This window comes from Berkeleyomyces rouxiae (genome assembly GCF_048999995.1).
Source record: "Berkeleyomyces rouxiae strain 22BRR77 chromosome Unknown BrBRR77_ptg000001l, whole genome shotgun sequence".
Lineage (NCBI taxonomy): Eukaryota > Fungi > Ascomycota > Sordariomycetes > Microascales > Ceratocystidaceae > Berkeleyomyces > Berkeleyomyces rouxiae.
In genome coordinates, this window is record NW_027396491.1 from 1,862,097 (window position 1) to 1,873,165 (window position 11,069).

General features: G+C 53.2%; 5 protein-coding genes across 5 annotated transcripts; 2 read left to right on the forward strand and 3 right to left on the reverse strand.

Moving 5' to 3' along the window:
* Positions 1-171: 171 nt before the first annotated feature.
* BROUX77_000548 (uncharacterized protein) lies at positions 172-643 on the reverse strand (the record flags this gene model as incomplete). Its single annotated transcript, XM_073750354.1, has 3 exons — positions 172-365; positions 448-565; positions 641-643. 3 exons carry the CDS (start codon positions 641-643, stop codon positions 172-174), a joined length of 315 nt encoding a protein of 104 aa, XP_073608785.1.
* A 499-nt stretch (positions 644-1,142) lies between these two features.
* BROUX77_000549 (uncharacterized protein) lies at positions 1,143-1,834 on the forward strand (the record flags this gene model as incomplete). The annotated part of the gene is made up of 4 exons (XM_073750365.1): positions 1,143-1,412; positions 1,496-1,553; positions 1,624-1,687; positions 1,768-1,834. 4 exons carry the CDS (start codon positions 1,143-1,145, stop codon positions 1,832-1,834), a joined length of 459 nt encoding a protein of 152 aa, XP_073608786.1.
* A 238-nt stretch (positions 1,835-2,072) lies between these two features.
* On the reverse strand, positions 2,073-3,274 carry BROUX77_000550 (uncharacterized protein; the record flags this gene model as incomplete). Its single annotated transcript, XM_073750377.1, has 2 exons — positions 2,073-2,942; positions 3,020-3,274. 2 exons carry the CDS (start codon positions 3,272-3,274, stop codon positions 2,073-2,075), a joined length of 1,125 nt encoding a protein of 374 aa, XP_073608787.1.
* A 453-nt stretch (positions 3,275-3,727) lies between these two features.
* On the forward strand, positions 3,728-4,631 carry BROUX77_000551 (uncharacterized protein; the record flags this gene model as incomplete). The annotated part of the gene is made up of 3 exons (XM_073750388.1): positions 3,728-3,816; positions 3,872-3,970; positions 4,055-4,631. 3 exons carry the CDS (start codon positions 3,728-3,730, stop codon positions 4,629-4,631), a joined length of 765 nt encoding a protein of 254 aa, XP_073608788.1.
* Positions 4,632-4,787: 156 nt separating this feature from the next.
* On the reverse strand, positions 4,788-10,618 carry BROUX77_000552 (uncharacterized protein; the record flags this gene model as incomplete). The annotated part of the gene is made up of 2 exons (XM_073750399.1): positions 4,788-10,435; positions 10,516-10,618. The coding sequence occupies 2 exons, from the start codon at positions 10,616-10,618 to the stop codon at positions 4,788-4,790; spliced, it is 5,751 nt and encodes a 1,916-aa protein (XP_073608789.1).
* Positions 10,619-11,069: the final 451 nt, after the last annotated feature.

Consider the following 11,069-nt stretch of genomic DNA (forward strand, 5'->3'; position numbering starts at 1 on the left):
TTATTGGCGTTCTGGGAGTTTAATGAGTGAGTTTACTGGCTTTAGAGTCATATAGCCTGGCCAATAGAGCATCACCACTACATTTATGCTATGAGCAAGACTAAGACCTCAAGTGTGTTATACAAATCATGGTAATTTGCTTCTCTTCCTACTTGATGTGACTACACTTATCTACGCCTTTTCAGAATACGCCTTGCCAAAGGCGATCATGCCAATGGTAGCTAGCGCGCTGAGCATCATGGGCACAGGCTTGCGCAGACGCAGGGCACGAGGAATGGAAGCGCCGCCCAGAACAACCGATGCCAGAAGGCTCAGTTCGATGCCACCGGGAGCGTTGTTTTGCTGGCGGTACGCACCGATGCCGTCTTCGAGGAGAAGGAAGAGCCAAAGGTCAGCATTGGAGTGGAGCAAGAGTACAGGCCAGCAGGGACTATGAGTATAGCTTACACAGCGCGCCAACGCTGCATCCAGCGGCGATGGAGGGGATCGACTTGGTGCGGGCATAGCCGGCAATGCCGCCGGCGGCCGTGAGAAGAGAGAGGATGTACGAAGTGGTGATCAAAGACTAAACTCGTGTATTAGTAAGCAAACATGGAAAGAAAATAGACAAGAAGAAGCTCTGAGGATGCGCTGAACTGACCATTTTGAGGTGCAGAACAAAGGTTAAACAAAGGTTTAGTAGTCGTGTAGAAGTGCAAAACTCGTGGGAAAAATATACCGCTTCTTCATATCTGCAGTCGCGGTTCGGAGTGGCCCCATCTCTGATCGAAGCTCCGTCTGGGTAAGCTTCCCAGAAGTTGCACCGAAGCTTTGGGCGCCACACAGCGCCACGCTCGAGCTTCAACAGGGGCTGCTCCCTCCCTCAAACAGGAAGCAACGCAGCGTCAGATGTGTGGCGTAAAGCTGCGTGTTCACTGAGCTCAAGAGGCCGGCTTTCGTTTTGATATCAACGTGATAAATGCGCAAGCTCTCAAATAACACTCACCATCTCACAATTGCCTGAAAGCGCCAGCCAACTTCGCCTTCAGCTTATATCCCGCCCATCCCTCTTCGCAAACCAAACGACAGAGCTCGCCAGAGGACGACCCCGTCGCTCCCTCTCTCTCTCTCTTTTCACAACCAACCCTTATCCACCAGTTACAATGGCTAAGAAGACTGCTAACCGCGACGCTTCACCGGCTGTGGCCCCGACGCCCGCCATCACCAGCACAGCCGCCCCTGTCGTGGCTCCGGCCAAGTCGGCCTCGTCGCCTGTGCAGCCGGCGCAGCAGTGGAACAAGGTCGTAGGGAATATTTGCACACACTACTTGAAGACCACGCCTCAGCGGACTAAGCTGCTGGATGTATTTATGGTATTCCTGGTGGTTGTGGGTGCCCTGCAGTTCTTGTACTGCGTGCTTGCCGGCAACTATGTAAGTCAATATGCGCCGTGGTGGGCGGCTTCACAGCTCGCTCGAGGAGACAAATTGGCCCATACTGACCATGTTGCTTCCAGCCCTTCAACGCTTTCCTTTCTGGTTTCAGTGCTACCGTGGGCCAGTTCGTCCTGACTGGTATGTTATTGAACTCTCAATCCATAGCCATGCTCGATTTGTTCGCTGACCTGTATTACGAACGCAACAGCCTCTCTCCGTGTCCAGACTACCACCAGTAACAAGGCCGAGTTCCCCGAGGTCTCACCTGAACGGTAAGCTTTAGCTCGCATACCTTGACGATATTGCGCCAATTAACCTCTCTGCCGAGCCGTTGCTAACCTTTCTTGTGTAGAGCATTCGCCGACTTCGTGGGCTGCAGTCTCATTCTACACTTTTTCTGCATCAACTTTATCAACTAGGCTCGCCTCTGCTCTACCCCTCCGATTCCACCCCAAATCAAAGCGTTTTCCAATACTAGTCCAAAACTCAACCAGTGCACACGTCGCCTTGATGGCCAATGCACAGAGAAAACACCGCAGTGCCAGATATACATGAACACATAAACATACGTTAAAACTTTACACTCCAAGTACAATGACAAGAAAATGACCGTGACCGGCGTTCACCTCTATTCAGATAATCACAATCAAATCAGCGTTATTGTTCTTCTGTGGGTGCCGGCGGGCTGGCCGGCTTTGGTGTGGTTGCCTTTGGAGGAGGCGGCGGCCCGGTTCCGCCTCCGGCCTTGGGTGGCGGGGGCAATGGCGTGGCGCTCCTGCTGGCGATTGGCGCATTATCAGCTTCCCGGCTCTTCTTCTCCTCTTCTTTGAAATAGTCATCCATAAAGTCCGCCTTTCCGTGCGTCGATTTCTCCTTCTTTTTACGCGTGGGTATGGCGCCTCCCACTGGTGGAGGCCCAGCCTGTGCCGGGAGAATAATGTGAGGAACATTGTTGGGGCTGAGGGGGGACGAGCTTTCAGGCGACATGGCAGGAATAAAGCTGGTGCTTGACGCACCCTGTGCCGCTGCACTAACAGGCATGAAACCATCAACTGTTGATCTCGGGGTGAGCTGGCCGTCTGCGAAACTGTTTCCGTTGTTACTATCAAACATTGTTTCTCCGGGGGCTGTAGTCGGTTCGCTGAGCGGCGCGGGAATCCGGTGTAGTGCCCCGTAGCCCAGCACACAACCAAGGATACCCTCGCCGCCCCAATCACGCGCTGGATGAATAGTGACGATTCGCGAGACGTTGTACTCGTTATTATAGACAAATAGGCGTAGTGGCATGCCGAGGTGTGCCTCAACTAGCTCGCTGAGCCCGCCCTCGCCGTAGAGCATGCCGTCAGGTGATCCGAGGATATAGTCTCCATAAGGCAACAGGCCACCGAGGTCGGCAGGAGAGTTGGGCGCAACGTCTAGAACGTGCCAGACGTTAGCGGCGATGGCGAGAGGCGTCCACTGGAGAGATATGCCGAGGGATGGGGATTCGCGCGGGACGGGGACATGGAGCTCGCGGGTGCGTTCGCCCTAATCAGAGAACCATTAGCAAACTTGGAACAGACCTCAGTAGACTATTCAACAGTTGAGGAAGACGGGAAGCTTACCTTGGCGTTCCACATGGTAAACATCACAGATGCACCGCCGCAGTTGCGCACCTCTTTCGCAAACAGACTCGGGTCGGGGTTGTCGATCGGCCGGCCATTGATGCCGATTATGAAATCGAGCCACGGCTCAATGGTGAGCTCCAGGTTTGTGTTGCGCAGGACCTGGAAGCCGTACAGCGAAGCCTGGCGGGCAGCTGCCTGCTGCGGCGACTCGCCATCAAGCTTGGAGATGAAGCGATTTAAGGCGTTGAACATGATTCAGCGGGCCGTGGAAAGAGAGAAGAGTCAAGAACCAAATAATAAGAGAAGCAATAGTAGTAATTTGCAAAGGTTAGGCAGCTGATGCCGTAGTAGGTCAAGCCTTGGGCAGATCGAGCAGAGACTCAGGAGCTGACAGAGCAAAGAAGCTTGGATTGCCTGATGGCGATGATGTATACCGTATTGACCTTGAGGTGAAGCTACTGTGGCGTCGCCGAGCGCCACACACAACGCCACATCAGTCCGCTCCTTCCTATTTGATCGCAAAGTTGTCGCAAAGCCAACGACATGTGACAGTTCGCATCGCGACTTTGTTCGAAGAAAAGTTCCGTGAGGTTTCTAGTTTGACGCGGTTGGTAATTCTTGGCATACAACTCCCGAAGTACATCTTGATATTCTTGCGCTTGGGTCTCACCGCCAGGTTCGTGTGTCGCGATCTAGAAAGCGACGATGGTCAAGCTATTGACAGAGGATCTTCCCTTGACGCCTCAGTGCGTGCACTACCAGAGCAGCGATGAAGTGCCACACAACATTCGCAAGTGAGTCAAGAACTTCGGCCAAGTCTATATCATCTTTGCTGACAGTGCGCCGCAGATATTGGTCTCAGCGCTACACAATATTCTCCCTCTATGACGAGGGTGTTTTATTCACAGACGACGCCTGGTTCGGTGTCACGCCAGAGCCAATAGCAAAGTATGTCTCCATCTAGAGCCTCTGTTCTCATGTCAATGCAGCGCCCTCGGAATCCGTCTACCCGCTTATACTGACACCCCCCAGCCAAATCGCCTACGACATGTGTCCAATAGACCCATCCAAGACCGTCATAATTGACTGCTTCGGCGGCATCGGCGGCAACTCCATCGCCTTTGCGCTCTCGGGCCGATGGGAGCAGGTAATTTGCGTCGAGCGCGATGCCTCCACGATTGCCTGCGCCCAGCGCAACGCCGCACTGTACGGCGTGCCGCCCGGCACCATCTCCTTTGTACACGGCGACTCGTTTGCGCTGCTTGAGCTGGCCGCCACACGACCCAACAAGCTGCCCAAAAAACTGCGCGTCAGCCCCGATATCGCTGTCGTCTTTGCGAGTCCGCCCTGGGGCGGCCCTGGGTATGTCTCTGATGAAATCTTTGACTTGAGCGGTATGCAGCCGTATAACCTGCAGGATCTGCATGGCGCTTATAGGCGCTACAACCATGCTTTGTTTCTACCACGGACTAGCGATTTACGTCAGATTGCGGCGCTGGTTCCCGAAGGCAGCGAAAAGGTCGAGGCGATACAGTATTGTATGAATGGGGCATCCAAAGCCCTGACAGCATATCTTCCAGGACAACCTGAGAAGAAGGCGGAAGACTAGACACAACAATACGGGCTCACAGAACATTTAACGGCGAGCTTAGTGAATCGACGACATAGAAAACCCCTTCCTTTTGTTACAGCAATCTCAGACTTCATAATTGACAGTAAATCTACCTACTCGTACTACTACTATCCCTCACAGAAATAACCCTGACTACAAACTCTTGACAATTGTCCGCTCATCAAACAAGTCTTTTAGCAGTCCACGAACACAAAACTCCTTATCCAAGGATCCCATTGAATACGTACTCTCAAACGCATAGATACTCAACTGCCCAAAGAATGGTTGTAGCACCCGTGCCACAAGTTCATCCCGTTTCTCAATCGAATCGCCTCCCTCGCCGATAAGCGGTCTCTTGCGCGGGCCGCCAGCCAGGAGGTGAACGACCGATTCGATGCCCGGCGCCGAGAGGCTACCGGCTGCCGCCTGGCCAAGCTCCTCGGACAGCTCGTCGGCCAGTGCAACCGGATGGTATTTCTCGGGGCGGTAGACGGCGTCGATGGTGTCCGTGACAAAGAGCCACTGGTGTAGCTGGAAGTCGTCGGGCGCCACGCACAGCAGCACATCCAGCAGCTTGCAGGCCTGCAGGAGCGCAGGTACAGGGTACGTTTCGTAGGCGCTAGAACCCTCGGCGGCTACGACAGACGCGAGCCCCGCATGCAGCTCGTTATTGACAACGGGCCAGAGCATAGTCAAGTTGATGGCGCTGGTGCGGAGGACTAGTGCGCGCAGAACCATGTATATTTCGGCGCGTGTAGCGGACGAGGGAGACGACGTTGCACTCGCGGCCAATAGCTCGGTTAGCTTGGCTGCGATGCTTTCTAGATCGGAGACAAAGGTATCCTCAGATGATGCAAGTATCAGGGTAGCTATGCGACGCAGGTTTAGCTGCGTGCGACGGTCGGCTTCAAGGCGGGCACTCGTAGCGCCAACACCGAAGACAATGCCGGCGGTTGTTGGTGGCGTGATGCGCGACAAAAGCTCGGCCATACGATCCTTGTCAGCGTGGATCCACTGGCGCAAAAGCGGTAGCCATTCTTTTTCCACCAGGGCCAAGTCGCTGGAAAAGAAGCGCGAATCGTTGAATGCATCGCTAATGTCCTTGCGCCAGTTTTTTTGATTCTGTGGAACACGCGCAAGTTCAGAGATCAGGCGTAGGGTACTGGGTGAAACGCTTTCGGGGAAAAACTTGGACTTGAGCAGAGGTTGAAGAACGTTGGTGGAAATAGTCGTGGCAGCAGACAAGACGCGATCGTTTTCCACCAGGATTTTCGCAAGGTTCGGTACAATGTCTGCTAGTGTTCCAATGACGTCGTCGGCTTTTTCTGAAGGTGTCAGAGCCACATGGCTGTTCTTTTCTGATGGGGTCAGCTGCGAAGGCTCAGAGTATATTAAGGGGCGCGTTGTGAAAATGGCGGTTAAAAGTCGTAGAAAGACGTCGCCAAGCTCACGGCGCATCTTGCGTAGTTCGCCAAAGTTGGTCTTTTCAACCTTGGCGCCCAAGGTGGCAGCAAAATCCAGTAATAATGGGAGTATCTGGCGGTGCGGGAAGGGATTGGCCAGAATATCTTTGAGGAAGGTCATGCAGTCGGTCCAAATCTCATCCATGGCGTCATCTTCCAGAGAGCGCGCATATTCGTTCAAGAATATGGCCAAGTCGGCATCTTGAAGTGAAATTGTCAAGGTGGACTTGCGGCTGGGTTCAAGTGCCGAAGGATTGGTGCGACTGTAAATGGCATCAAACAACGCTGGCATAGTGTTCTTCGGGCGTGAGCCGTCAAGAGCTGGGAATAGCTTGATGACACTGGCGCCACTGTGAATACCCTTTTGATGCCTGTCCCAAGACGAGCTATCGCTACTACTCCCGCTGCCGTTGGAGTAAGCTTTACGCCAAATCTCGATCACAGTTTCAAGGCACTCTAGGGTCTCGGCTGTAAACAGCCGCTCAAGTAAGCGTCGCGCCCGGTTTCGTATGCGCAGAGATGTGTAGGCAAAGGAGGCACCAGAAGACTGATCCAAGCCCGAAGCATCATTGCCCTGACCCCACGACCAGATATTGAAGCACACGCGCACCGCGTCCTGGAACGCTAGATAAACCGTCAGTCGATCATTAGCCGTGGCACTACGACCGTACTGAGCGTCGGTCGCAAAAACTCCTGAGACCATGTTTCCAAAGAAGCCCTGGGGCTGGTCGGGACTCTTGATTGCTACAGCCTGCTTCTCTTCGATCAAAAGCTGGATATGGGCTGTGATCAGCACATCTTCTAGGCCATTTATCAGCGCAACTAGGGTTAGTTCAGGTCCGTTCGAGACCGCCGGCACCTGGATGACCCCCTTGCCAAACAAAGCCTGCAGAGATTTGAAGTTTTCCCCAATCTGCACACAGAATGTCTCAACTAATGGGATAAGGACTTGAAATATAGAGTCCTCATATAGCGGCAAACAAGCTGATAGAAAGGTAGTCCAGCTTTCCAGTACAGGCCGACTGGTTTGTGAAACAAGACCTGCCTGAAGACACTTAATTAATGCAGGCGGAGGAGTTGGTTTCGTGGGAGTAGCGGGAATCTTGAGGGAGGGGGCTGAGGTAGCTAGCGATGTAGTTGAGGCTGACATGGGAATTGGGGGTCTCTTATTAGCGGCGTCAGGACTCAATGCCCATTTTTCTTCGACAACAACCTCTGGTGCGGGCATCTCCGCCTTAACACTAAGCTTCAAGGCAGCCAGAACAACTTCGAGAAGAAGAACCTGAACATATGGTTCCGGTCCAAGAAGTGACTGATGAAGCCGCGAGATTAGAGCGTCCTGGAGATTGAGATGGACCAGCGAATCGGCATAATTACTGCTCAAAAGCTGTGCTAAAAGAGTCAATGCAGAGCGGCATAGCTGCGACTCGCGTTCTCTGAGATCCGAGTCTTCGGGCATGTGATTCCGAACGATACAATGCATGCACACGTGTACCAAGAATTCCTGCATGGTAACATCATCCTTACCTGTGATCTTCGAAATACGACCAAAAAAGTGCGGGTCGGAGACGTTGTTGGCCGTCATCAAAGACCACAGTAGATCAGGGGCTACATCGAGAACGTTGGACAGGGTACGCACAAGATACAAGCACATGTCGACATCATCTTCCTCTGATATCACTGGATCTTGGAGACCAGTCTCGTTCAGAATAGGACCGTTGTTGAGGAAGGGCATTTCGGAGAACTTGAGGATAAACACGTAGAGTAGTCGGTCCAGACCAATTGTGGTGTTCAACCATGTTTTGACCGTCATGTAAAGCTGGGTGCGCTCATCCAACAAGGCGTCAAGCATCAACATTAGCGGCTGCGTTAACATCACGTGAAATGCATCAGCACCTGCAAGACGAGGCTCACTGGTGACCATTTTATTGAGATCGATGAAGCCGGTACCAGCAGGGGTCTTGGAACCACGTCTCTCAGGCGCATGGTCTTGCAAGGTATGCGACCACAGGACGCTAAAGGTTCGGCCGGAATGCGACGAGCGGGCAGCAAAGCTCCCGTGTTGGTCATTTTTCACAATTAGACCACACAACGCCGCCTCAATATCGCGATTGTTTGCTGAAAGTGCCGACTGCAAAAGCCATAATGCACGTACAACCTCGACGTGGTACTTGGGATCGCCAGCCGCAAGGTACGACCATGCATGTTTAACCAGGGCTGGCACGTGGCTACCAAGCTCATGAGCCGTGATTTGACCTACTGTGAAGATCTGGGTCGCCGTTGCAAGCATGGCAGCAAAGGTCGGAAATGGAATGGTGGAGTATTTGAGTAGGCCTGTGCGAATAGCGTCAATGACGTCATGTAGTGACGACTTCAGGTGTCCAGTCATGGGAACTTTGCCTAGTAGTAGGGCAAGAATATCATGGCGTTGCACCACTACAGCACTATATTGTGGTGCTTGTAAACTGGCACTGAAAGCATTGCAGGCTTGATGAAAGAGAATCATTTCAATCTTGGGAGCATTGTAGGGGGGCTCAGTTTCTTCTGCGTTTCCATGGTGTTCTTCGTACCAGTCGCCAATGGCGCGGGAAATGACTAGATCTGAATCAGAAGTTTTGGCGGATTCCTCGTCTTTTACCAAGGCAAAGACTCGAGAGGGCACCAGCTCCAAGAGGCTCAGCACAACGCCAAGGGCTTCCTTGATGACAGTTGACCCAACAGAAGTGTTGAAACGGCCATATTTGCTGGCCTTGGCACGGCAAAGAATTGAGGCAGCAAGCATCGGTGCATGCACGGTAATCATTTCTTCTTCACGCACGTTGAAGTTGGCTAGAATGAAAGCTGCTAGGCGGATGTCACTTAGCCGCTCATCATCGGTCCGCAACTTCTTGTCGTCGGTGATGGCCTGAACCACAAGATCATGCAACGACTTGAAAATAAGCCCCGTTTCCGCCCCGTCAAAAAAGACGCTGGCACTGCGCAGTACCTCGAGAAACTCGGCTCTGGTCTTGGCTGTGTTTTTGAAGTTGCGCACGCTGTCAATGATGGGTAGAAACACATCCCTGTCTATCAGGCCGCCAATCTCCCATCGGTCCATGAGAGAAAGGCAAATTCTATACGGCCGAGCACGTTCGGTAGAGGTCAAGTCTGGATCAGAGTCATTGATCATGCCAAGCAAGGCTGAGACTAGGTGTGGCAGGCCATAGGTTTGGAAATAAGCGGTTTTGGCAGCGAAGCTGCGAGGGTCTGATGCCGACTGCGGAGGAGAGTCAGCACTGGGGCCCTCAGTTTCAGCCTCGGCTTCTGATGTCGGATCGGGACCCAGAAACCATGCCCATAGACGCCGGTTGAGACTCATGTCGCGGCGTATTACAACACTGACGGCTGCGCGCAATAAAAGGTCGAGATCACCTGGCTTCACAGACTGTAGTACGCTTGAATGTAGCGGCAAGTGCGTGACAAGCAAATCCAAAAAGCCGCGCTGAATCAGGATCTGTTCGTCTTTGAGGCCTGCTGCAAACGAACGTAAAAGTAAACCAGGTTCAGGCGAGGTCACCATGGTAGCGAGTTCTGGTAGCTTCTCTATAAGCTCTCTGTCTTTGTCGGAAAATATGCCCTGTTTAACCCCGACATCTGCGCCAGACAAAGTAGACACCGGCTGTCCCAGCCGGGGGAGATTACGGACAAGGTAGGCTAGGGCTCCGGGGCGCCGACTATGGCCGGTGATGGACGCCAAGAAGAATACCTGCCAGAAAAAGTCGTCGCCGGTAGAGTGGTCCAAGACAATTATCTCGGTGTTTGATGGCCGAATGGCAGCCTTGAATCGGCCAACAAGCTTCAGAGTGCGCTCAAAGTCTTCACTACTTTCGTCCTCCAGGCCAGGCAGAAGACCCAGTATTATAGACTTCATTGCCGGGCGCAAAGCAGTGGGGGAGAGACCAAGAAAGTAGTGCTCGAGCAAGTCGAGATACGGCCCACGCACAGAGAGCGAGGCAAAGGATAGCGTCGTTGCCAGGCCAGGGAGATAGAGCGGGAGGTCGCGGGATAGACCGTCAGATCCAATCATATCAAAGACGTAACTGTAGACCTCGAGGGCTTTTTGATGGACACCTGAAGGCAGCTGTGGATTCAAGCATTGGGCAAGTCGCTTTGCTACCAAGGTTCGAGATGGCACCATGGTGATGGTGGCTGTGCGAGCCTGAAGAGCCTTAAGGAGACGGTTGAGGAAAGAGATGTAGTCAGCCCACTCATCCAGAGATGTCTCAAAGAGGGCCAGGGCCTTGTCAACAACGACGGCATAGCGACGGAAGGCCTTGTCGGTCTTGGTATTGTGGTCGCCTAAACAGAGGGAAGACGGCAATGTAAGTGGTAATTCGGCATGTATAGCTAGCTTTCGGGGCATCAGACGGACGGCTTACCTGAGCTGAGCTGGTTGCGCCATTGTCGCGGCACGGGAGATGCCCGGCCAGAGCTATCCGGAGTGGGGGAGTGGGCCGCCGAGCCGGGCTCCAGGGTCGCCATAACGGTTGACTGTGTAAAGGAGGCAGAAATGGGCGGGTAGAAGTGAATTCAGGAGAATGCGGGTTTTGCTTGGTCGATGGAGGCTGTGACGTAGCTCTTGAAGCTGGAGGTGAGGATGTGGTGGTGGCACTTGGGAGTGTGGCCGTGGATTTCAAGCGTAGTTTAATTTCATGCCCGTGCGATCCCGCTGCGGTCTTGGTTGCTGCAGCTCCGGCTGTCGCTCTCGGTTGCGCAAGTCGTCGTAATTCATTCGTGGCGGGCAATGCGTGGGTGTGCGCTGCGCAGAAGTCGATTGATGTTGCTGGCATCTAACAGCAAACACAGGCAAAGTAAAGGGTCACGTGATCTAGCGTCGCAAAGGGTTTCGCAATCACGGCTGCCGAAACTGGACCGCCCCTCAGACAGGGCCGCTGTAGCTGTACATGGCTCTAACTGTGCGAGATGGTGATCT